The following is a 25,869-nucleotide window of genomic DNA, read 5'->3' as shown; positions in this document are numbered from 1 at the left end:
CATCTACATGAAGCCACTGGGTGAGATCATCTGTCACCATGGGATGAGGTATCATCAATATGCTGATGATACTCAATTATATATCTCCATCCCGGGTGAGGTAAGCAATGCGGTGACTGCCCTGTTTCAGTGCCTGGGGGTCTGGAGGGGGAACAACAGGCTTCAGCTGAACCCTGGTAAGACAGAGTAGCTGTGGGTTGATGGCTTCTCCACATCCAGGAAGTTGTCATCTTTAGTTCTGGATGGGGTCGCATTGCCCCATTCAGACCCGGTGTGGAATCTGGGTGTCCTCCTGGACTCACAATTCCTGCTTGAAGAGCAGGTGGCAGTCATGGCCAGAAGGGCCTTTGCACAACTTCATGTTGTGCACCAGCTACGCCCTTTCCTGGACCGAAATGCCCTCCGAACAGTCACTCATGCCCTCGTCATCTCCCATATAGACTATTGCAATACACTGTACATGGGGCTACCCTTGAAGAGTATCCAGAAGCTTCAGCTGGTCCAGAATGCAGCCACACAGGCAGTTATTGGTGCCCCAAGATCAGCACGTGAGACTCCACTGCTGCGCAAGCTGCACTGGGTGCTGGTTTGCTTCCGGCTCCAATTGATGGTGTTGGTTATGACCTTTAAAGCCCTACATGGCATGGGGCCAGGTTACCTGAGGGACAGTCTCATCCCTATCACATCATCCCGTCCCACCCGGTCATACATAGAGGACATGTTACTGACTCCATTGGCAAGGGAATTCCACTTGGCGGGGTCCAGGAGGCAGACCTTCTCTGCAGTGGCGCCCACCCTCTGGAACATTCTGTCCCTGGAAGTGAGGCAGGCCCTTTGCTCCTGGCCTTCTGGAAGAATTTGAAAGCCTTGTTCTGCCACCTTGCTTGGGATGGGAAGGGCAATAGTTCTTCCTGGGGGTGGCTGGTGCCTTAGTGCCCTCCCTATTGAATGAGAGCTTATTGCCACATGGATTTTATATTTATCTATTTATAATGATGGTTTGTATTTGTAATTTAACCATAAAATTTATGGTTTTAATTGTTTATTTTATTGTAAACCGCCCAGAGTCCCCCTTTTGGGGGAGATGGGTGGTGATAGAAATTCGAAATATAAATAAATAGATAAATAGATAAATAAATAAATAAAGTGACCTGTCTAGATTGGAAACAGTCACCCAATGAGCAAACTTCTAACAGGTATAATTCATAATATCTATTAAAATAAAACTTATGGTTGCAATGCAAATATTCCAGTGAGAACCCTGTTTCCAAATGAGATACTTTTATAGGCAATTTATGGCCCTACAACTCTAGTCCTTTTTTCCTCCAGCTTTCTGATGTAGAGGACTAGAAACTTGATTCATTTGTGAAGATGGGATAGACTGAATCTGTTCCATGTTCTCTTAACTGGAAATCCTATTGGTATGAGAAGTAACTCTCAAAATATGCTTCATCTAAACAAACTCACATTGGTGACAAGGGAGGCTTTTCATTTGATAAACGAGACGCACCAATTTCTAGAGGAGAGGGATGTGACAGTGGGATCACTCTGCCACTTTATACTATGGATACTTCAAATCTTGGGATGCAAAGACCAGAACCAACCCAGGGCCATGTAGCAACACAGCTGATATCACACCAAATATGGATTATCTTTAAACTGAGTTTATTTTTTTTTTGCCAAAAGTGGCAAAATGTTAGTTGGGTAGCTGACCAGCAATGCATGCAAGCTTCGTGCAAATTTTGTGAACATATGCAGCTACGGGAGATGATTTAGGGTTAGGCAAGTTTACCTATCTGTGTTATCACACATTTAATTTCAGACCGATAGTCTGGTAGCTTTCCGTGGAGCGGTGTGCTGCAAGGTAGTCAAATAAATTTGAAACTTCACTTGTGAATATGGAGAAATAACTTTTCATTATGCTAAATCCAGATACTGCAGCTAGAAATTCCAGCAGGACAGTGGTGGGAAGGAGATGGAAAGGGAACTCCAGCAAGCTGGATAAAATTTATAAAGGCTAAAGTGTTTTGTTAAAAAGTGAAGCCTCATTAAACATAATGATACCAAGGCTCTCAGATTCTGAAGTCTCATTTTAATTCACTGAAATAAACCTGCTCAGCTAACCAGTTAATTATCTGAGCTTGATGACATCTTTTTGTTGCTTAAGTAGTACAAAATTATTGAACTATTGCATTCATGATGTTTTATTTCAGTGCAAACTCAAAAGCTTATAGGCTAATTTGTTTTAAATTATAGTTCCTAGCATTGTTATAATTATGATCCTCCTCCTCCTCCTCCTCCTCCTCCTCCTCCTTTTTTAAGCTTTTTCCACATCTGTACCAAACAGGATGCAGGTAAGGCCAGAGCTGTGTCTCCTGCTGGAAGAAGAAAGGAGGCAGGAGGGGGATGAGAAGAGAGAAGGGCAACTGCACCCGGGAGTCCAGTTCCGCCTGTGGAAATTTGCCATCAGGATTGAAGTCCTCCTAGTAATAGCAAGTATGTTTGAAGGAGGAGGAGGGGGAGGAGGAGATGACAGCAGACAGGGCAGAAATGGCTTGAGTTCTGCTGTATCCTTTTAAGAGGGAGCCCAGATGGAACCCTTCAGTTGCAAAGGGGACTACATTGAAAAAAAAAAAATCCTGACAAACATATGCATACACACAAACCACACAAATACCTTCTGCACTCTCTGACAGGAGTCAGATAGCATTGGGAAAAGGGATTTCGTCCTTCCTTGAATCATTTTAAGATTGCACTATAATTCTGGTGTAACCAGATCATAACTGAGATGAAACATGTCTGTGATTATAAAATTATAGATATAATTTTTAGTACCATTCACTTCTTCATGTAGGAAAATATGGGTGTATTGTAATTATTCATCTCCCCTATCCTCAGGTCAATTTGTTTAAAGTTAAGTTGCCATGTTCTTTCTTATGCTTCCTCCACCACAAAAAAGGAAATAAAAATCTTAGTGAATCTTTGTGAAATTTTACTTCATAAAAATGCATTTATACTAATATACCCACACACAATATATTATTACAATATTTATACCTTACTTTATTGATAAAACTCAGAGGTCTTCCTTCCCTCCTTCCCTCCCTCCCTCCCTTCCTTCCTTCTGTAGTAATATGTTGGTAATAATAGAACATAGGACTAAAACAAATGCAATGAAACTTATTAGAGGTAAAGTCTGCATATAGATTTTTTAAAAGTGATACCTTACTTGAAAACTTGAGAGACAGTCTGGTATAATGGTTAAGGTAATTGGTCTACAAGTGGAAAGACTGAGGTTCTAGTTTACCTTCAGCCATGGAAGGTCAATGGGTGACTTTGGGCCAGGCACTTTTTCTCAATTCAATCTATTATATAGGGTTGTTGTGAGGAAAAATAAGATGTAGACATGTTATGTATACCATCTTGAGTTCCTAAATGAAAGGTAAGATGTAAAGCAAATAAATAAACCTCACATACAATAGACAATAACTGACAAACCAAATTCATGTTGTGATCAACTATCAGTCAACAGATTATATGCCTGTCAATAAACCAGCTACTTAAAAATGTCATTTTAAAATAATTAAAGTAAGCAAAAGAAAGTTCATCACCTCCTGGGCACTGTCTTCCATTGGGGAATAGCTCTTACTATTAAGAAAATTTTCCAACTGAGATTCACTGCTTTAAATTTATAATTTAAACTTTTTTTAAAAAAAAAAAATCTTGCTTATGCAATAACCCTGAATAATTCTTTCCTCTCTCTTACATGACAGTCTTGCACATGTTTGAAGACACTGTCAATTCTCACCACAGTCTTCTCTTCATCAGGCTAAACACCCAGTATGTCAGAGGTTTTTCTCAATTTTTTTTTCCTGCTAGGCCGCTTATCATTTGTTTTTTTAATCTTCTGGCCATCACTCTAATTTGTCAATGTCTTTCCTAAAATTCAGTCTCCATAACTGAACACAATTGGGGTTTTATCTGTTCCATGATTATCTTTTGAACATTACTGAACATTCTTATTTTATGAGCTACTGAGTGTCCTGTGAATGTGGTGGTATGTAAGCCTCATATCCATCCATCCATCCATCCATCCCAGGTGTGATCTGACCAATACAGAATAGAGAGGAATGATAACTTTTCTTGATTTTGAAACTGTACTTCTGCTGTTGCAGCCTAGGATCCATCTGTTCTAGCTGAAATCTGTCTTGTTGTATCTGCCCACTGCTTCAGCTTGTCAAGATGATCCAGAGTTCAGTTACTGTCTTCTAAAATTAACAGGATTTCTTTCTGCTGTAAGATGGGATGAGAGCATGGCAAAGCTTCTGTGTAAATCAGCTCTTAATTAAATTTGTCTTCCAGTGTTAAGGTTTCTAGTTCTTCCTGTCTGTTCCCCATCCTCTATAGCTCTGGCCTATTCTTTTCTGTGCTTATTTTGCTCATTATGTGTTTGACATTCTGTGTGTCCCTCCCAGTCCCACCTGCAGTACTATTTTCTGGGCTCTCCCCTTCCTCTCACACAGAATTACGTTTAAAGCACTCCTTAGCAGGTTTGCAAGACAGTTTTCAAACACATTTTTCCAGACCTCATGAGTTGCAGCCCATCTTTCACCAGGTATCCCTTGTTGTGGAAATGTGCCCTATGCTCAGAGAAACCCAACCATTCCCATGGGCACCACCCATGCGGTAGCTGTTGGCTCTCAGTATTCTTCCTCTACCTGGGCCATGTCCTTCAACAGAAAGGAATGAAGGAAACACCAGCTGTGCCTCCAGCTCTTTTGCCCTCTTGTCCACAATAATCCATTGTCTTGAAATCTGTGTCTAGTTATGTCATTTGTTTCCCCATGAATCAGGAGAAAGGGATATTTCTCAGTAAGTTTAAAGGATTCTTGGAACCTTTCAGTCATATTTCAGATGTGAACCACAGTACAGCACAGTTCTCTTTACAGACTGACAGTTGCTGCTTCAGCCCCTCTCGGTAGGGAGCCTGTGATCAACGTCTCACGCTACTTCCCCCTTCTTCAGAGACAGAAATCCTTCCTTTTGCAGAGTCTGCAGAATCTCTTCCTTATTCCCCGAGCCTTGCTATTCATAGTCAAATGAGGAAGGACTAGAATTGGTTTTGAAGTTCCAAAGAAAAAGCCCTTCTTGATTGCATTGGTCTTCTGTGCCACGTTCTGCCAGCTTTCCTCTGGGAAGATCCTTGATACTGTTAACCCTCCACAGGCTCATTTAAAAGCTCAAGGAACCATTGCTCCCAAGGTCTGCTTACTCTGATAATCGTTGGTCTATGTGTGAAGCTGAATAATCATTTTCAGTCCTAACAATTAGCCCACAGAAAGCTTTCTTTTTCACAGAACTCTGCAAAATATTGCAAAACATTTTATTTTATTTTCATGCCATGTCTTGTCTTATTACACACGCATGCCTCAATGATGGGATGAAATGGTGTTTGAATTGCGAGCAGTCTTGTGCCATTTTATTGACTGGGGAAACATGCTGAAATTCACTGCTCCTCCTTGCCGTTGCTGCTTCTCTCCATGGCAGCTGTAGATTTCTCATGGCAGCCTGGCTTCTGTTGTTTCTCCTCCTCTGATTGCTCTAGTTCTGGATACTGGGTCATTTGTGGCCCTGGTGGGTTTTATTCCACCCAGGCATTTCCTCCTTCATCCTGGCTTAGAGCAGTCTCAGAAGCTGGAAGGGTGAAGGACCATCCTTCTAAAGAAAGTATTCAGCTTTGTTTGGTACTGCTACATTTAAAAAGATTCCCTGCATTTCCCTTGCCTCCTTTTTATTTATGGAATGAAAATGTCCTTCAATCAATTTTATGTTAGAAAACAAATAGAATGTAATGTGTGGGGATTAGTTTTCAGTGTCAAGAAAATGTCTCTCCTAATTTTAATGGTACAATATGTAGTATTACTGTATTTTTCTTCATTGGCATAGTTTTTTCCCTTCCTGATTTTAAAATTAGGAAATTTATGTTTGAGAATGGAAATGTTAACATTTGATCCCAGATAATCTTTACACCTCTTTCCTATAGCCACCAGGTAACTTGCTGTTGAAATGAATATTTTTAAAAGCAAATTTAATTCCAAAAGGAAAAAAAAATAACCTGTTCATATCCTAATACATCCTATCCTTGAGTAGAACATATGTATCATGAAATATCCAGCAGTGCAATCACAATGCAATCTGATACATAGTATTGGCCTTCAGGAAGGCAGTGAAGACCTTGTTTTTCCCCCAGGCACTGGGGCCAGGATGTTAATGGAGCTGGCATAGCTGCATTTGATCAAAGGATGTGAGATTTTGCCTTTTTTCTGTTTTTAATGGATTTGTATTTCCATTTTTATTCTTGTTTGCCACCCAAAGTTCCCTTTGGGAGAAGGGCAGCTATATAGATTTGTTTAATGATAAATAAATAAACAACCAATCAATCAAACAGTAAATTTGGGAATTTTCAGTGGTGATATATTCCTTGTTAGGATTTCATGCAGGAACTTTTATATGAAAAAGTACACTTTAGATGAACATTCAAGTTAAATTTGTACTGCAGAAGTAATACTATGGTTTGAAAGTAATATTGCTGATTACTCAACTAGTAACTCTAGGATATTTCTATTGTTGGAAATAACAACTGAGACTTCAATACTCTCTCAAAGGTAAAATTTTCCAACAGCCTGTTTAAATATTTGGTTCTGATGTTTCTAAATCATTGATAACTAAAGTAGGTAAAATACACTGATGTTAGAAATAGTGACAAGATCCTGACCATGACATGTTTAATCTATGTGGTATACAACAGTCTTAGGTTACTTGCTATGCAGTGTATACTTCAATAATAACAAATTTTCCTGCATGGCTACAAAAGACTTGGATCATAAGCTCAAACATGATGACACTTGAGAACTATTTTCCTGAAAAACATTGGTTGTCATGCTACACCACAAGTTAAATATATGGGTTGTCATAGAGGATAAAGTGAAAGAAATGTGAATGGCAAACATTTGCATTGGGTGTGTGGCCCTCCTCATGTGCAGCTTCTGGATAATGGCAAGATGTGATCTCCAGGAGACTTTGCAAAATTCCTCTGAAGATAATTATTTTCTTTGCCATAAAATCAAGCATTTAAGAATGCCCTGAAGCCTTTCCCAAGATTTCTAATGCTATATTGGTTTTCTATGTAATTCTGTGCCAAACAAGTTCTTTGTGACAAACAACCCACTGCCACATCATATTTAATTATGGTGACTTTCACTGGCTATTCAAAAACTTGGGTTTCCTGATTGAATCGATATTTTGATTCTCTGGCAATGTTGTAACTTATAACCTTCCATTAATATAACAGTCCTTAGGGCCTCGCCTTTAAATGCTCCTTTTATTTCTAGATAAGCAGCATGTTTTATATAAGGAATCAGGAGTTATAGCTTGCAGCTGAAAATTAGGTCTACCATATCTGTTCTGCAAAACTCTGGATAATCACAAGATGATAGCAAAGAGTTAGAGTTTTCTGCATCTCCTTACTGCAATCTTTTGGATTTTTGGCAGCCTAGATATGGTAACACTACCTTCCTTCCTTCCTTCCTTCCTTCCTTCCTTCCTTCCTTCCTTCCTTCCTTCCTTCCTTCCTTCCTTCCTTCCTTCCTTCCTTCCTTCCTTCCTTCCTTCCACATTCTGTTGTGCATTTCCTTAACCAGTGTCCAGGAGTAGTGAAGGGGCAGACAAGGACCAGTAAACAAAGCTTCAGTCTTGAAAGATGGAGACCTTGTGTGGAGCTGGTCCTGGGTTTAGAAACCAGGGAGTTTATGCTTTCTAAGTGGGGATTATGCTCGAAGCAAAGGGATTACACTCCCACAGAAAGAACAGGTATGCAGTTTGGGAGTATTAATACAGCCATTATTGTCAGTAGAGACCCAAGTGACTCTTATAGCTAGGAGGGCCAATTGCCTGCCTTGGTTGGTATAGCGGTTGTGCCCTTCCTGGAGAGGGATGGCATAGCTATAATTGTTCACATACTAGTAACCTCCTGTTTAGATTACTGCACTCCTTTTACACAGAGTAATGCACTCAATGTTGAGCCATCCTTGCACTTGGACTGGAAGCTGCAGCAAATGCAGAATATGATGGCCAGATCCCTGAGTGGGACACCTGGCTGCACGCTTGTTACAGCTTTGTTAAAGCAACTGCAGGACAGCCAGTTAGCTACCAAACCAGATTCAAAATGTTGGTTATGCCATTTAAGCCCTAATTATAGACTTGCTTGGTCGCTGGCATGTGAGGGAAGATCTCTTATGTGCACCACCTTCTCTGCGATGGCACTCTGGAATACTCTTTTCATGAAATTCTGGAGGCATCCACACTATAATGTCTTATAGGTTCCTATGGACAAGTTCAGACTATCCTGGTATGAATATTAGAAGAAAAATTGTCAATCCATGGTGCTATCCTTGGTGCTCTCTGAGCTTGGTTGTTTCCTTGCAGACATTTCATTACCCGACTAGGTAGTCAGGGCTGTGAGCTGTGAGCACTGATGGTGTTACCTAGCTGGGTAATGAAACATCTGCAAGCAAACAACCAAGCTCAGATACCGCCAAGGATTCCATGGTAAAATACATATTAAACAATACATTGAAACTATATAAAACAATATTCAGTTAAAAAGAAAAAGGAAACAGATTCATTAAAAGAGAGGGCAGGGGTGTTGACAATTTTTCAGGTCAACCCTGAGCTACAGATATTCTCTTCTATTGGAATGTACAGTATTTTACCATTCTTTTAACTACTCTGAGATCCTTTGGTAGAGGAAGTAATATATACAGAAATAAACATAAGTAAATAAATAAATGCATTCCAACATATTTTGAAAGTTGTAAGTTGGGAAAAAGCCAACTTAGAGCTGAAAATAAATGGACAGCCTTCTGGTTTATGGCTCTAATCCAATATATACTTAGTAGAGAATGATTTCTTACCAGAGAATGATTGATAAGGCCTACTTCTGAGAATTCATAAATATGGCTGTGCTGTATGAGAACGGTGTATAGGCAAACATACTGTACAGATCTGTAACATTCCCTTTTTATTTTCTAAGGACTTCCAATAATGTCAATGTGATAGATATTTTGAAAAAAAGAAATGAAATAATTGAAATAATTGAATTTATTACAAAAAAAAAATCGTTCTATCATTTTACAATGTGGTATAATTCCACAAATTATCAATCTATAAATGGAAAATGGAATGGAAAAGTATAACAAGGAATTATGATACTCATATGTATTTTCTGTAATTTTTTTAAAATAGCAAGCAAAAAAGAAACCAAATTTATAAGCTGCCTTATGTTGCCTTTTTCATGCAAATTCCTTCCCTTTATGTTAATTTTAAGTGTAATTTCCACTAGAATTTTTGTTAAAGTCTAATTGGTCTGTCTATCAATCTTCCATACATTTCCTCAGTGTAAGCTCTTCATAGCTCTTTTAGCAGCCATTAGAAGCATATATTGTTTTTGGATGAGTTATTTTGCTGATTTTTTAGCAGAAACAAATGCTAATGGATTCTATCAACAGTGCTTATTTTTTGTGGACTACAGCATTTTGCATATAAAGTAAACTGTCATAATTTCCCTAGTGGCCATAGATGCTATATACAGAGGACATTCCTCAACCTCATGAAGGGCTGTCAGATTAAAAAAACTGTATTTAAATATATCCTCCACTTAAAAGACTCTCATCCAAATCCAATTCAAAAATTAAAAACGAAGAAGAAAAAACCTTGAAGTTGGCCAGTATCATTGAGTAACTGAACAAGTGACCAAACTAATATATAGATCAAGCCATTGGCCTTCCCCATTTTAGTAAAATATAATTATTTCTAAATATGGAACTATACATTAGCAAAAGTAAATTTGATGAAATGTTTTTCTTTAATGGCAAGCCTGTAAGTTGTATTCCAGAAATAAATTAACTACTATATTAAGTTAGGTAAAATTTAGGACTAGAACCTTGCATAGGTATTGTCTTTATTAAATATCCAGTCATGGGGGGGGGGGATTTTCTAGTGATCATTTCTCTGAGTTCCTTTTAATTCTCCAATGCTCATCATATCCAGCTATTCACATTTTTCCTGAAGCATTTATCTTGCAATTATTTTGGGGGGGGGATTAATTGAGGTATTAATATTGGGGTATTAATCCTATATACCCTTCTCAATAAATCTCATTGAAATTATGTAACTTTCAAGATGTTGTTTAGGTTCAGCCCTATACTGTAAATCACTCTTGGTGAATATATACCTTAACAATGGTAATGATGAAAGAAATTATTTAAAAACAATGATTATAACAGATGGAGAAATGATCTAAGTGGCATTATATTAATGTGAACTGCAGAATATCCTTTATGTAAGATAATAAAATCTGGATTAAACAGATGACTTGCAATACTTTTAGCCTCTGCAAAGACACAAAAAGTAATTTTCATTACATAGAAAGCAAGGAAGAAAAGGGTCATTTACAGCTTTGATTATTTAATTTGCAGATACTTATGTCCTGCAAAGCCAAGCCATGGGGATGGCTGATGAATTAATCATCACTGTAACAGGATGTGAAGGCATCTGTTATGATATCACCAATTGTATATATAGTCATTATGATGACATTTGATAGTCGCGGTCTCCCAAGGTCATTCCCACAGACCATTACATGTAAGGAGATATGAGCATCACTTTTTTCATCTGGTTACTGACCTTTGGATAGAAGCAAAGTATTAGTAATAGTAGTAGGTAGTGGTAGTAAGTAGGAAGACAATAAATACAGAGATAGTCTTGATGAATCTCCAGTGATAATCAAAGCTGTAGTGAGCCACAGAGATGACCTTGGAGAAACTGTGCAATAACAGTTTGTTATTTGATTGTAAACCGCCCAGAGTCGCTTTGGTGAGATCGGTGGTGAAGAAATGTGAGGAATAAATACATAGTTACAAAAACATGTTTTAAGCCAACAGAATGAGGAAAGCATGAAAAAGAAGCTCACCTTAACTACCTTGAGGTATAAGAGAGAAGAAAAGAAAAACACAGTCAGGTTTTAAACATTCTGTTACCACAGCTTACATCAGTGTTTCTCAGCCTTGGCTCCTTGAAGATGTGTGAACTTCAACTCTCAGAATTCTGGGAGTTGAAGTCCACACATCTTCAGGGGGCCAAGGTTGAGAAACACTGGCTTTCATCACCACAGTTCCAAAGTCAAAGCTTTCAATCTGTTTCCTGACCTGGACTACCTCCACAAACTGACAATCTTTACAGGTTTTCTTCCTTGCTTTCAAGTATTTAAAGACTGCTGTTGTTACAATTTATAGAGCCTCCAAAATATGCTGCTAGGAGCTGAAGTGCAAAATAACTGCAGGGTACCAGGATGGAGAAGTCTAACTTAGAATTTTCCAAACAACTGTTGCATTTCCTAATACAGAAATTCATGTTCTCAAATGAAAAACTGAGTCAAATCCAATTAATTTCCATTTTGGTACAGTATGTGCTGAAATATGCACAAGTAATCAATGTTTAGCAAACAGGAGCAAACTATACAAACATATGTGTTTCTTCCCTTGGATTGGATATGAATCACAGCTGAAACAGAGAGGTAGAAAAGACCCAGTTGCTTTGTTCAAACCCCAAGGAGACTTTGTGACCAGATTTGGAAGTGAAATGTTCCAGAATAACTTTCCAAGGAAAATCTTGGGTTTTCCCTGCTGCACATCTAAACAGCGACTAAATTCCCTCAGTTTCTGTCAGGGCCCACCTAACATTGCTAAAATATTTTAAAGAACTTGCCAGACTTCCAGATCACTATCTTTTTCAATCTTGTTCCCAGCATTATTGGAAAGGAAATTAGGAAGCAAATATGCTGTTCCATATTGTGCAGATATATTTATCATCCTGTGGAACGGAAAAGATCTCTGACTGATATTACAGCAGGATGCTAGCTGAGGTTTAAAGTTGGTCAGCATTCGAAGTTTCCCCCTTGATATCCTCATTTTAAGAAAAATGGATTCTTCTGTACTATGGATTTTTAGCCTACTATTAAGGAAGGTATTCACCAGCTTACGATTCCAAACTATACTATCAGCATATTTCCACAAAATGTCCAAGGAGTAGCATTTTGTACATGTGGTCAGACCTGAGGGACTGTCTCACCCCATTACATTGACCCATCCCACCCAGTCAGGCAGAGAGATCATGTTACAGGCCCCATCCATGAGAGACTGTTGATTGGCGGGACCCAGGAAGAGAGCCTTCCCTTCCATGGCCCCCGCCCTGTGGAACACTCTTCCCCCACAGGTGAGGCAGGCCCCCAATCTCCTGGCCTTCTGGAAAGGGGTGAAGACCTGGCTCTGCCATCTCATGTGGGGCATGAGGAGGGGTAACCAATCCTGGGGTTAGTTAGCACCCTGAAGATGCTCTCATGAATTAAATTAAGAACTGTTTAACATCTCTATCTCGGATTGTATATTTTTATTTAAGAATATTTTTTTATTGTATTTTAATCTCTATTTATTCTAGTTTTTCTATAAACTGCCCAGAGTTGCTCTTTGAGTGAGATGGGTAGTGACTAATGTGAAATATAAATAAATAAATAAGTAGAGGATATCAAACATGTCCAGCCCTGCCCTTTTATGATGTGATTACGTTATGATACTGCTGACCACTTTATGTACTCTGAAGTGGAATCTGTAGAACTTTTTGTGGCAGATTCCCTTACATTAGTTCTCAAATGGCTATTCTTATTTTGTTGTCTTTTAAAACTAAATAGAAATGTTAGACTTTCTAGGCCACGGGCCAAGTCTAGTTGTAGACTTAGCATTCTATAGCTTTTAGTAACAATGTTGTAACTCAAGATAGACCTCCAAATTTGTTTTTATTTAATTTACTTTGCTTTGCTTTATATACTACTCCAAACCCTGATACTCTAAGTAGCTTACAACAAACTTAGCAATTAAAACCAGTTATACAAAAGCTAATAATACCCAATATGATGTGCCATATCTCAGGGTTAGGATGGTCTTTACTCATCCTTGAATGCTTTTCACGGCTCTTTAAAAGCTTAGTAAAGAGGGATTCATCCAATATCTGGTGAGGGAGCAGTTCCTTCATGTTTCATATATCACATATTATGCTACTGTTCTAAAGTGTGGTTACAATAAATTTACTATTACTACTATTACTATTGCTGCTATTACTTTATACCTGGTGTAATGGAGATAATTTTTCAAAAAGTCACAACTACAACACAATGTAGAAGTCCATCAGTTTCAGTTTCCCTCCCTCCCTCCCTCCCTCCGTCTTCCTTCCTTCCTTCCTTCCTTCCTTCCTTCCTTCCTTCCTTCCTTCCTTCCTTTCTTTCTTTCTTTCTTTCTTTCTTTCTTTCTTTCTTTCTTTCTTTCTTTCTTTCTTTCTTTCTTTCTTTCTTTCTATAATTGTATATTTCTAGTGCCTGGCAATTGATTGCAATAAAATTATACTCTGCAATATTGTAAAGTTCTTCTGGATTCTATTCATGATAGAGTTCATGTTTGGAAACTGGGTTTGAAGGAAAACAAGCTGGGAGCAGGGAATGGGTGGATTACTGCCTTATCTATGTAGTCAACTCTGTTGAACACAGAGGAATGCCATTTTTTCACAGGCATTATGAAGTGCAATATTATTTTTTTAGATAATAGTAAGTATGGGGCACTCTTAATGTTCAGGTCTTAGATTATTTATTTTGTTAGAATTCCTGACACAATGACCATGCCTGGTGGAATCGATTTACAATTAAGTATATATATTTTTTACGAAGTACTGTAATGTAGCCAGAGTTAAGCATTTCAAGGATTCAGTGGTTTCAGCAGAAAGGTCAGATACAATAGGATGCTGCTGTTTAGCACAAAGCTTCCGATGACAAAACCATACTTGTGTCATATATATGCAGCACATACAGTATTTGGGTTTAAACATCAGAGACCATTATACCTGACATTATACCTGAGCAAGAGAAATGAGAAACTAAAAGATACATTGATCAGAACGAATTTTCCTAAGAATGGCGGCCTTTTATAAAGGACTGGTTCAGGGGATCTGTACTGAATTGTGTGTGTGGATGTACATTGCCCCATTCTTTGGGGAAAGTTCTTCCTTATAGCATTAAAGCCTTTTCATAAACAGCATGAATGGTATCCCACAGACAAAGGTGACTTTCGGTAGTCCCACTGACGTGCATTGGACTGGACTGATGTAGAAATATTTCTCATGCTAGTTCCTTTTCTTCATTATTACCTTGGTGTTTTCTTTTAATTAAGCAGCTAAAGTAGTTTAAATATATTACATTAATTATATAATGATGGCTTCTTCTGTTCTGTTCTTGTTCCCTCCATCCCCAGCTTCCTCAGGCTCAAAAGGTAAACCATTTTCAGTCACTACTCGAAGAAATCACCAACTCCTCACGCTTCCACAGTATCATGAAATTACTTTACAATGATGATCAGTGAAACGCTTTACAATGTCACCACTGTAATGAACTGGAGGGCATGACATAGTTTAAATTAGAGCAGGACTCTATGTATAGGCCTATCACCCACTGCGTTACAATTAAGGCGCAATGTGAGAGCAATTTAAACAAAATGGAGACAAGGTAGACTGCTGCTTTGTGCAAATAAAGGATGCATTTTGTTATGACTTGGAAAAAAATGGGTGGCCTTAATCGTTACAGAGAAGTCACCCAAAGAAATACAACTGAACCAATGGTACAACTATATTCTTTCACTGGTCCCCATTGTATTGTCTTCTCAAAAGCCTCTGAGTGCATCTAACATACATTTTGTGCAGAAAAGTTTCCATGCAATGTGCTGGTATTAGTGTACAGCTTCTGCTTTGATATGGTCTGTTCCAGAGCTATCTCATGGCATTTCATGATCTCACAAAGAATAATGGCTGGTACAATGTATCACTTGATTCCCATTGCAACTTCATGTATAATTCACAAATGTAATTAAGGTAAAGGTATAACAACAATTGCCTCAAAGTGGAAGGCCATTGTATAATTAAGGACACCATTTTTAGCTCCCAAGGATCTCCAGTAATATGGTAATATAGTGATCTCTATTTTTAAACTTATTCTTAAAGAACTGATTTCAGTTGTTGAGTTTGAAGGCCTTTTGGTCTGAGTTTGAAGGACTTTTGGTCTGAGTTTGAAGGCCTTTTGGTCTGTGTTCCTAGCTTGATTTTTTTTTCCTCACTATTTTTGAACTGCAGCCCCCAAACCCCACCCATTCTTCTCTCCTGATCTGTGCAATCTGTTTTCCATGAATGTGGACAATAAAACACACACACTATCTGCATGAATAGATTTAGCAATAACATATTCTGTGCTTAACCAAGACAGAAGTAAGAAACAGCATGGATTTTGTCTGAATATTACTATTTCTTAAAGCATCTGCAGGTGAGGAGGATTCTTAATATGATAGGAATAGTGATGGTTAATATTTTCTTTACTGGATATTTTTCTTATCAAATAGTTTGACTATTTTTCTCCATAGATGATGAAGAAGAAAAAACTCCTCTCTATTTCTGTTTCTTATACAGAGGAAATAACGATGGCTGAGGAAATTTTAATGACACCCACCCCATGTTATAGAGAATTATTCCGCATCTTATCCTTTTTTTAAAAAAAAAACTACACAACCTATTTGTAAATTTTAATCACCTTTTTAACTAGCCTCATTCACAGTCATTTGCTGTGAAACTGAATAGCGAAGCAAAAGTTTGCTTTGGTTTACTAAATATTCTCTTTCATGTTGAAAGATATCTTTCATGATCCCCACTTTGAAGTAGCTGTAGTGATAGAATAGTAAAGAATGGGGTTGTGCCTTGAAAGGATAATGTTCTTAAAGTTCTTCTGGTATTAAATCTTAGTGCACATGATAAAAAACGCTGTCCATTGTAATATTTGCGCAAGAGTTTCCTAGTTTTTAAGCATGCTATCACAGGTTCTGGAGTTCTGGTTAAGAATTCTAAAAGCCAAGGGATACAGCCATTTTCTACATGAGTCCCTCAAGTTCAGCCCTTTAAAGACCCAGCTGAATGTCAGGATCAGCACCAGAAAATCTGAAATAGGTTATAAGCATATACATGATCCCTTTTCAAAATATTAGGAAAATATAGCCATGCCTTCCTTTTGCTGTTAGGGAAATTATCTCCAAATCATTGGATGCAATTTGCAGGCAGCCTTGTTCCTCAAATTCAGTAAGAAGTGAATAAAGGGCAGTATGAAAAATGAAATGAATTACGTATTTGTCAGTGTTGGAGAAATGTTACCACACTTGTTCTTTTTCACTCTGAGCAGTAGCATAGGCTCCCTTGTGATATTACAAAATGTTAAGGGACTCCAAGGTTTAATATTTTTCCTCATCAGTCAGGGTTCTTTTCTTGGACCTACTACAGTCTCAATGTTCTCAAAGAATTTTTCTCAATTATTTTCCATATTAATGTTTTGCTTTTGGAGCACTCATTTTTAATTTTTAGCATATCTTTTGGGCTTAAAATGTAATATTGATTCTAATCATTCCTAGGCTAACTTCCACTTTTCCCTATGCTAAGCTCAGGAGTAGGTAATTTGTGACCCTCCAGATATTAAGGAATTTCAGTTCCCCACACCTCTCATCAGGGCCAATGGTGAAGGATGCTGGGACATTTAATTGAACCATATCTGAAGGGTCAGAGACTTCCTTTTCTGTGTTAACTAAACAAACTATATGATTTTTTTAGTATTAATGTGCATTTTTCAAAGCACTAATATGTACCTCTGTACATTAGCAGAAATATATTTATGTCAGCCTTATCAGGTGGACCAGACAGGAAACATGACCAAATGAACTAATTCTACTTTAGTGTGTGTGTGTGTGTGTGTGTATACATATACATAATACATTAAAACACATACATTAAAAGAATCTTGCAAATCTTAAAGTACATTTCTCCCCGTCTCATTTATACCCCACGAAATTAGGGAGAGTCTCTTCTAAGCCTCTTGCCCTGCCTACTGTCCAGCTGTGGGCTATGCTGCCTTTTATCTGCCCATTCCCTAGGCAGTGTCTCTGGGCCCAGTCTCCCAAGGTCATTCCCACGTACCATTACAATTTGTTAATTAAGAATATACTCTCATGGTTAGAATTACATCTTAAGTTCCATGGCTTTTACTGCCTCAAAAATGTCCATGCTGATATATCCCATGGAAGTAGGGCCATTTAATGTAAGAATCTTACAAATATTCTTTGCACAGTGTAAGAAGCTGCCAAGACTAAGCAAATACTGTGCAAATGAAATGCACATTCACTGTGTGCAAGGTTAACAGTTTCTTTGGCTCATGGAGTTACAAGACAGTCCTCAGAAAGAAATATTTTATTGAGCTATATTATCACCATCAAATCTATTATCAAGAAAAAGTAGCTGTTGGATAGCTGAGATGAACATGGCACGAAACCCTAAGTGGAAATGTTTTGTTGGATAATAAGTCATGTTCTTCATTTTTAATCCTACAAATGTAATGTTAAGATTTTTGCCCAACCAAGTGGAGCGTGATGAGAAGCTTTCAAATCCATTTGGCATTTGTTTGTTTGGGGAAGACCACTGCAGGGATTGATGCTTGTCTTTATGAATGACTGAGTCAGCACAAGTGTACATTTTCCCATATGGTGGCTGAGCATGTGCTCTATTTTGTTGGAATCTGTGTAGCATCTACAAATGTTTTTTCTGTAAACAGTTTAAACGGTTATGTCTCTATAAACATGCTCATTTTAAATTTAACATGAATATAGAATAATACCATTGCCATCCTGGTTTACTTTTCCAATTTTATTTTGTGAGAAGACTCATCTCTTTTAAGGATTGTCTGTGGCAGTGGCACAATGATTCTCTTTGCATATAAGTAGTCATTTTTGCAACAAGCAACAGATACTCTCTTTCTATTACTATTAACCATAGACACTGAAATTGTCAGGTTTACAATTAAAGACAACACTGTTTTAAATAACTTAATATTTTCTAAGCCAGGTCTAATTACTTCATATATTCATTCTGATGAAGAGAATATTTACTAAGTGCGCCATTTTAAACTATCCTTGTGGTTGAATTCATATCGCAAACATAAAATACATTGCAATGATGAAACATTAGTACTTGTTGGAGAAAAGCAAGGCAAATTAGCAGGATTGTATGATAAAATCCAATATGAAACTTGCAGCAAGGATAATTATAAATGTATGAAAATACTAAAAGCTAGCAGTGTGCAAATCAGCCAGGGTCTGATTTGAATTAGTGAAGTGATTCGAAGGGTTGATTTGAAGAGTCAAGTCAATTTGATTTGAATTAATAAGAAAAAGTGTGCGTGTACATGTGCAAAAGTCCATTAAATCTTCAAATTGATTCCAAGCCACCTGATTTGATTTAATGCATCAAACTGATTCAGCTATTTCATGTAAAGATTTGATTCAAAGTAGCGATTCAGTCTCTTTACCTTTGAATAGATTTTTTTCAGTCCTACTAAAGTGATTCCTAAAATCATCATCATCATCATCATCATCATCATCATCATCATCATCATCATCATCATCTCCTCTGGTAGCACTCAGTTTGTAGCCTATCCTCCTCACTGTTCCTCTTGTGACAGAACTAGATCCAAAAGCATCCTCAGCTACATATCTGAAAGTTTATAGGAACTTCACCACTTCAGCACAATAAACACCACTTAGGAGGACAGCTGAACCACCTACAATCAATTATCTCCATCTTGTTTGGATTAAGTTGCTTTCAGGAGTCTAGAACTTCAGACATCTGTCTGTGTTTCCTCCTGATTCAGTCATAGTTTTATCCTGGTTTAGTGATAAACCAGGAAAGGAAGAATAAGCCACTCTTGTTTGGTTATAAATGATCAAAGTAACTTTATACTTCAATTTTGTATGCTAGTCAACAGAACATCTAAAGAACTCCCATAATATACCAGATTTGCCAGTATTTATCTAAATTATTTTCACTTAAAATAACTTTATGATTATGTCAACCACTTGATATGGATTGCCAATCTCTCAGTGACTTTATTTTTACACGTGACATAAATATAATCAATATAATCAATATAATCAATCAATATAATATTTATAATAATAAATATGATATAATATTAATAAATATTTAGTATTTTCATACATTTATAATTATCCATAAATACGATTAATAAACATAATTAAACAAATAGCAGTACAAAGGATGCTTTTTAAAGTTATGGCTATCAGAGAGAGACCACTCACAACATTTTCATGAACTTGGGGTAGACTTCCATTCTTAGAATTATCTGTTGTTTCATATGTGGTTCTATGTGATATTTTGATATCTAAAATTTATAAATAGTTTATAAAATATATAAACACTTCAAATGTTTTGCAGTACAAAAGACAGTGCAGATACCAACTTTATTTCTTGAAATGGGTGTAAGAATATAGAATGAAATATTGCACACAAGATTTTTAAATAGAGGGAATAAGTTATACAATTTTGCATTTGGAATGGCACATTTCAAAATGGTTATTATATCAATAATAAACATCCAAATTAGGAATTATTTCTAGATCATTTTAAAAGGTAGGGGCAGTATATAAAGAATTAACAATGTGTTAAATTTCTGGTCTCTTCCAGGTTTGTGCTTCCTTGGGGAAAAAAATCTAATAATTTATTTAAAGTAGCAGACAGTTCACTCTGGAGTTTGTGGATATGAATTAGCACTCTTGATTCCTGTCCTGCCCTGTCTTTCAAACATAAAGTATTCCTCTATAATAGCCACTAAGGTATTGTTTTACATGAGTTGTGGAGACAGCAGGCTCCAAGATGTGTTAGCTTATTCCTATTGTGTGATATTTTGTGCCAATCCTGTATAAAACTGGAAGGTTTAGGCTATCTATTACCCATCTTAATGAAAGAGAGCTCACCTTAAGAAAATAATTTTGCTCTATTTGAAAATGTTATTTTTCTTTTCTCAAATGTTTGGGCACTAACTGTTCCCTTAAAGTTTCCAGAAGTTCCCTTTTCCTTTTTCTTTGCGAGCAGCATGCTGTCCTTTTATCCTGACACTATGCTTCTTTGAAAAATCTAGGCACACCATTCATCATTCTTTGCTTCATTTACTTTTTTCATTCTTCAAGGTGTTGAATTACCTTGAATTAAAATGAAGAATGGAAAATGTACAGTCTTGATCTTGTCATGAAAATGCATCAGGAGAAACATTAGAGTTTTTATTAAAGTTAACTAAGATATTAAATGGAATCAAATGAAATTCAGAAGAAAAATAAAATAGTACTACAGTATAGTGATTCGTGTATGATTTTTTTTCCTTTTTGAAGTGCTACTTGTTTATATTTCTTGGTTGTACATGAAAGCCTTTTTTTAAAATTCAAACTAAATTTTTGTGGAACACTGCATCCTGATTATACCTGCTAGTTTCACATGTGACATCAACCTACACAGATGCAGACCTGCAACACTGAATGAACAATTTATAATTTAAGAACACTGAGTTCCTCTCCGCAGATTCTGTGGATCAACACAAGGATGCTGGATTCATTCAGAGGCAGGCCCATTTTATATGATCAGAATTGCCCATTCTTAGGAACAATGAATATCTGCTATCCTGATGGCTCTATCCTTTACACAGTGCTAAGATTTCAGTTTCTAATAATGATAAGAAAGTTAACAAAATTATAAACCCTAGTTTGGGTTCATTACCTTTTTCTGAGTGCTTCCCCAAAATAGTTCATGGCTATGCCTAAACCTATAAAAATCGTATTTTCTACTGCTTGTACTATTTTTAAATCATTTTTTTTTCAGTGTTCCTATTCCTATTGTATTTCTACTCTCTCATCTGGCTTTATTGTCTGGTTCTTACATATTCCAGAAATTAGTTAGATAACAAGTACCACAAAAGCCCAATAACAAGTTGCTGCAAAAGAACATACTGCACTCAGTCCTGAGAGTGATGCTGACAGTTGACACAATTTGTTCACATGTGGAATAGCTCTTCTCTGGTGCAAATTCTGGAGTACTTCAAGGAAATACTTGAAGTCTTGCATCGTGGGTTGTTAGGTTTCTGATTACAGAATGTTTTCATCACAAGGTCAAATTTGAAGTTTGATTTAGCAGTTTGAAATATAGGCTAATTTAATGTGGACAGATTTGTAAGCTGCTTAATCAAACTTGGGGCTGAATCCAAATGTGTTTCAGGAATCCAGTGTTTTCCCCTTCACATTCAGTTTTCTTTGTATTCTTATTATTTTTAAGAGAATTGGATAATGTTTGCTAGCACTGAAGAATTTTTAAGATTTAAAACCTGCCAAATGTCAGAAACATAGGTGCAGACTTTCTGGTGCTAGGCTTTTTAATCTTTTAAACTTATAAAAAGGAGGGGAATGCCTACAGATTTTTGCTTTGTTAAAATAGAAATGTAAAATGTTCGTTGATACAATTCTTCCTTTGAAGGGGGTACATTTCAGACAGGAGCAGGGAAATTCTGCAAAGAGAGCTCTTATAATTCTTGTCTGTTTAGACAATATTTACAAATGCCACTATTGTTTGGTTGGGAAATTATGTAGACATTCTAGAGGTGTCCCTTTCAGGTTCTAATGAAGCTGGTTTCGGAGTTGGAATGGAACCTCTCCCGACCGTTGCCTCCTATGACAGTGTAACATTTGAATGAATGTCCTACTGTATGTTACATACATCCAGAGTGCTGAACAGATTACCATGGAAATGGTAAAAACTAGAAAAGAACTGGGAGGCTGAAATGTAAACCAAGGATGTTTCCCAATTCTTGCTGAGTGACAACTTTGGGGGAAGAATCTTAAATGTACTTGAGCCCAGGCATGCACAACAATAGTTTTCAGACTGCAGACAAATTTTAAGGTCTGATAGCTTTTTGATGAGTAATGAAGCTAAGGGGAAAGTATCTAAAATCTATTTCAGGCTAAAAAAAATAACTTTAAAGTCATGGATAAAATTTAGACCTTGATTTTGGGAGAAAAAAAAAGAAAACAGAGAAAGAATCCTAAACCCAGGATCTCCATAAACAGTGAAGCTGACTCCTCTCAAGGTAACCTTTTAAAAAAATAGATCCTAAACTAGTGGGGAAGAAAGGGACTCTCTGTGTATATTTAAGTTCTAAGACCACCCAAATCAGACAAGAAATAGCTTCAGTAAGAGAAATCTAGTTTCTATTAAAAGCGTGTAAAAATGTAAAGAAATGGTTTAAGAGTGGAAGGAGTTTTGGAAAACAATGGTAATAGGCAGGAATTAATTTCAAAAGTATAGATTGATTAGAAGGTTAAGAAATCAGGAGGGTTCATAAGCTTCAGAAAACTCCTGTCACTCAAGATACAGCTTACTTAAAATGCAGCTTCTGAGCTGTAGCACAAACTTCACACTTTATATCATATTAATAAAAGGAACCAACCACACAATAGAGTCCTTATAATAGGCTCTATATCCCTCCCGCCAAAGCACTGGAAAGCCCTTGGGATCCCATCCCCTCTTGCTAGAGAACAGACACATCTGTTACCCCCTCCTTTCCTACACCATCCTTGTCCCTGATGAAAGGTGAAAGTTTCCCTGTGCAAGTACTGAGTCATGTCTGACCCTTTGGGGGGATGCCTTATCCCTACATTATTGCTTTCCTGATGACAAGCCCAAAGGTTTTTTGATGTGTGTAGACCTTCTGATGACCAATCCTGCTTTGCCCCATAAAAGTGGAGAACCTCTCCAAAGGGGTAAGGCTCCGTTCAGATTTGTGAATTCCAAGGTACATCCCTTTTTGAGCAATTCCAGCTCTGCCAGTTTCTCGAGAGATGGAGGGCAAGTCCTGAAGTCCACCTCCATCAGTGGAGAAGTCAGCAGTTAGGGAGGATGGAAGCAGCACTCACCAGGAGATGGAAAGGTACCAAAGGCAATGGCATCGCCAGGGATGGGTGGGTGGGCATTTCTCTCCCCACTAAATATTGGCTTCAGAAGGGGGAGGAGGTTCTTCAAGAATGCAGCAGGGAAAAAAAACAAAGAACTTTCCCTGGAGCCTTATGAGTCTGAAAAGTTTTATTACGTTATTATTAAAATATGATTTTCATCTTTTAAAAAGTGTGCATGTGTGTATGACTGTAGCTGATTCCACATTAAAACACATGCACACATACAGTGAAAAGGAATGTAATAGTACAAAATCCAAAATGCCTTATTTCTTTTTCCAAAAATCATTATCTCTCTCTCTCTAAATGCTATATGTGCACCATTTACACATGGACATGGAAATGTCTCATGAAATGTAAGAAAATATCCTTTCATAAAAGCACTTAAGATGAAGCAGCAGTATGTTTGCCTTTAAAAATCAAAGCAATAGGGTGGAAGAATCTGGACTTTGTTAGTAGGTTTAATCTAATTATTCTTGCATTTCAAAGGACAAACACACATCCTTCCATTTGCAGTTAGAATGCTGAAGACCTTAAAATACAAATAAAATTGTCTTAACAATGACACAAACAAATTGCATTATATATTGTTTTACTGTAAGAAATCCAGTGATTCACAATCACTAGAAATATTGACGTTGATAACCCATTTGCACACAGGGGCCATGTGAAAGATCATTTTGCTTGTATTTATGTAGAAATGATCATAAATTGCTCAGGCAATAGATTTGGCAAATATCTTAATTTGAACTTTTAAGAATTTCTGGCCTTCTTGATACCTGATTGCTGAACAGTTTCCAAGTAATCATCAGAAACTGCAAAGTATGGCCCTAATCCTGGGGATAATCTTTGACCTCTTTTTTTTGGGGGGGGGAGCATTCTTTTCTAGCAAAGTCCAAAGTCGCTCTTTGAGTGAGATGGGCAGTGACAAAATTTGAAATACAAATAAATGAATAAAAGTACACCACATACATTTTGAAATCCAATGCAGTTTGCGTACAGCATGGAATCCTGCTGTTCAAAAATGTAAAATGGGAAAGTCTTACTGGGTATATGTGAAGCCCAAAGGTGAAATACAGGGATGACCAGTCTGTTGTATGACTAATGCAATGAAACTAATTCTACCAGATCTAACCTAAGGGGAAAGAAACCCCCTTTGTTTGAGTGGTATAGATCATGGCACTCAACAGCTGGCTTTAATATTGGGCCCCTGGAATTCAGAAGGCAGAATATTTAAAAGAAATAAGTCACCCTTGCCCCTGCCCAACCTTGGTCCCAGCAACAGCTAAGGGAAGTTGTAATCCAAATACTGTATATATATTTTTTAAAGAAAAAAAGCAAAAAAGAGGTAAAACTGAAATTTCAAAGAGAGACTGAGAAAGGCTGAAGTTGGTTTTAGGGGCCTCTGAAAGTTGGCTGTTCCCTAAATGATCTGAAATGGGAGCAATGGCTGTTGCTTTTGGCTTGGATGACTAATGTTATACCTTCATTTATTTTCAACCTGTAAGTTGTAAATAAAAAAAGCATGACCACAAACCAGAAGTCTCCAGTGACTTCTTTCCAAAAGTAATGAAGTCAGTGGAAGAGCTTCACTCCTGAGACCCTAGACCATTCAGAAAATTGGGCCACTACGTAGTAGTTGACAACCTCATAAGAGAAAATGTATTATCTGAATCTTGTGAAATGTTTCCTGCAGCTCATAGTAGAACAAAGCATTCCCAAATAAGTTTTGCAAAAATGGAATCTATTTCCAAGCAAAATTAAATCTGAGGATTGTCATTCCATCTGTTTTTCAATTTTTCTCTCCTTGCTTCTTCTATGAGCCGTGTGTAGAAACTAACTGCCTGGTATTGTGTACCATTCACAATTTCCTGATCACACATATTCAGATTCCCCTTGCATTTCACATATTTTTTAAATGCAAGTACTAATAAAGATTGCTTTATAGGGCTTTATTGGGAGCTGACTGGGCTCCTTCCATTTCTGATTTTTCTTTGCTATCTCCCTATCCATCTTCTCAGAACTGTTGGGAGTTAGCTGGCATACAAAAAATAATAAAAATAATAATCCATCATATATGAAGATTTGAGGTTCAGAAAGACATCCCATTCCTGCCTCCTCTGTGTACCCCTCAATTTCTGAACTTCATTGGAAACCTTGCTCTGGGAGGAAGCATAGCCTTTCACCAGCTCTTCTGGTCTAATCTTGCTAAGGATGTTTGGCATCATTTCACTGACCCAACAGAGAAGTCAATAAGCCTGGAATATCAGCAATATTAAAGACACGTAAGTAATCAATAGGCTATCCCAAAGCATAATTTTATCCTGAAATAAATCCTGCCTAAGTTCCCAGCTAGGGAATGGGACATATTCTAAATGGATTTAGAGAGATTTGAGATGGGATCTAACCAAGGCAAAATGAAGTTAAATGAATCCTGACTGTGATTTGGAAATTATTTTTCTATTGATGCAGAGCCTAAAATTGCATTTGTCTTTCTTGCAGTCTGGCTCATTTGCAATCCACTACAATTCCAATGTCTTTTCCTTATTACCAAATCAGGTGTCCCATATTCTCCATAAATATCATGCCAGGTATCCCCATTTTCTAAGTGTATAACTTTGTTGTTGCCCAATGTACAGAGTAGCACAAGTGGATCTACTACTACTACTAGGTGCAGAACATTGGAATGTTGTGTTAAGTTAGTTTCATTCTTTTATTTTCAACTCATTCTTCAACTATGTACATCATTTTTATTTTAAATTCTGTCTATTTAGGATATTAGCTGTCCCACCCAGTTTTGTATCATCTGCAGATTGGATAAGCATTCTTTCATCTTTTCCTCTAAGTCCTT

General features: G+C 37.2%; 1 protein-coding gene across 1 annotated transcript in view; it reads left to right on the top strand.

Annotated features, from left to right (window-relative positions):
• Positions 1-2,348: 2,348 nt before the first annotated feature.
• LOC134489973 (voltage-dependent calcium channel subunit alpha-2/delta-3-like) overlaps positions 2,349-25,869 on the top strand; it is a 178,617-nt gene continuing 155,096 nt past the window's right edge. The window contains exon 1 of the mRNA XM_063292850.1: positions 2,349-2,496. Coding sequence (XP_063148920.1) covers positions 2,349-2,496 — 148 coding nt within the window. The remainder of the gene's footprint in view (positions 2,497-25,869) is intronic.

The sequence above is a fragment of the Candoia aspera genome, chromosome 2 (genome assembly GCF_035149785.1).
Source record: "Candoia aspera isolate rCanAsp1 chromosome 2, rCanAsp1.hap2, whole genome shotgun sequence".
Taxonomy (NCBI): Eukaryota; Metazoa; Chordata; class Lepidosauria; order Squamata; family Boidae; genus Candoia; species Candoia aspera.
This window is presented reverse-complemented; position numbering and strand designations above follow the sequence as displayed.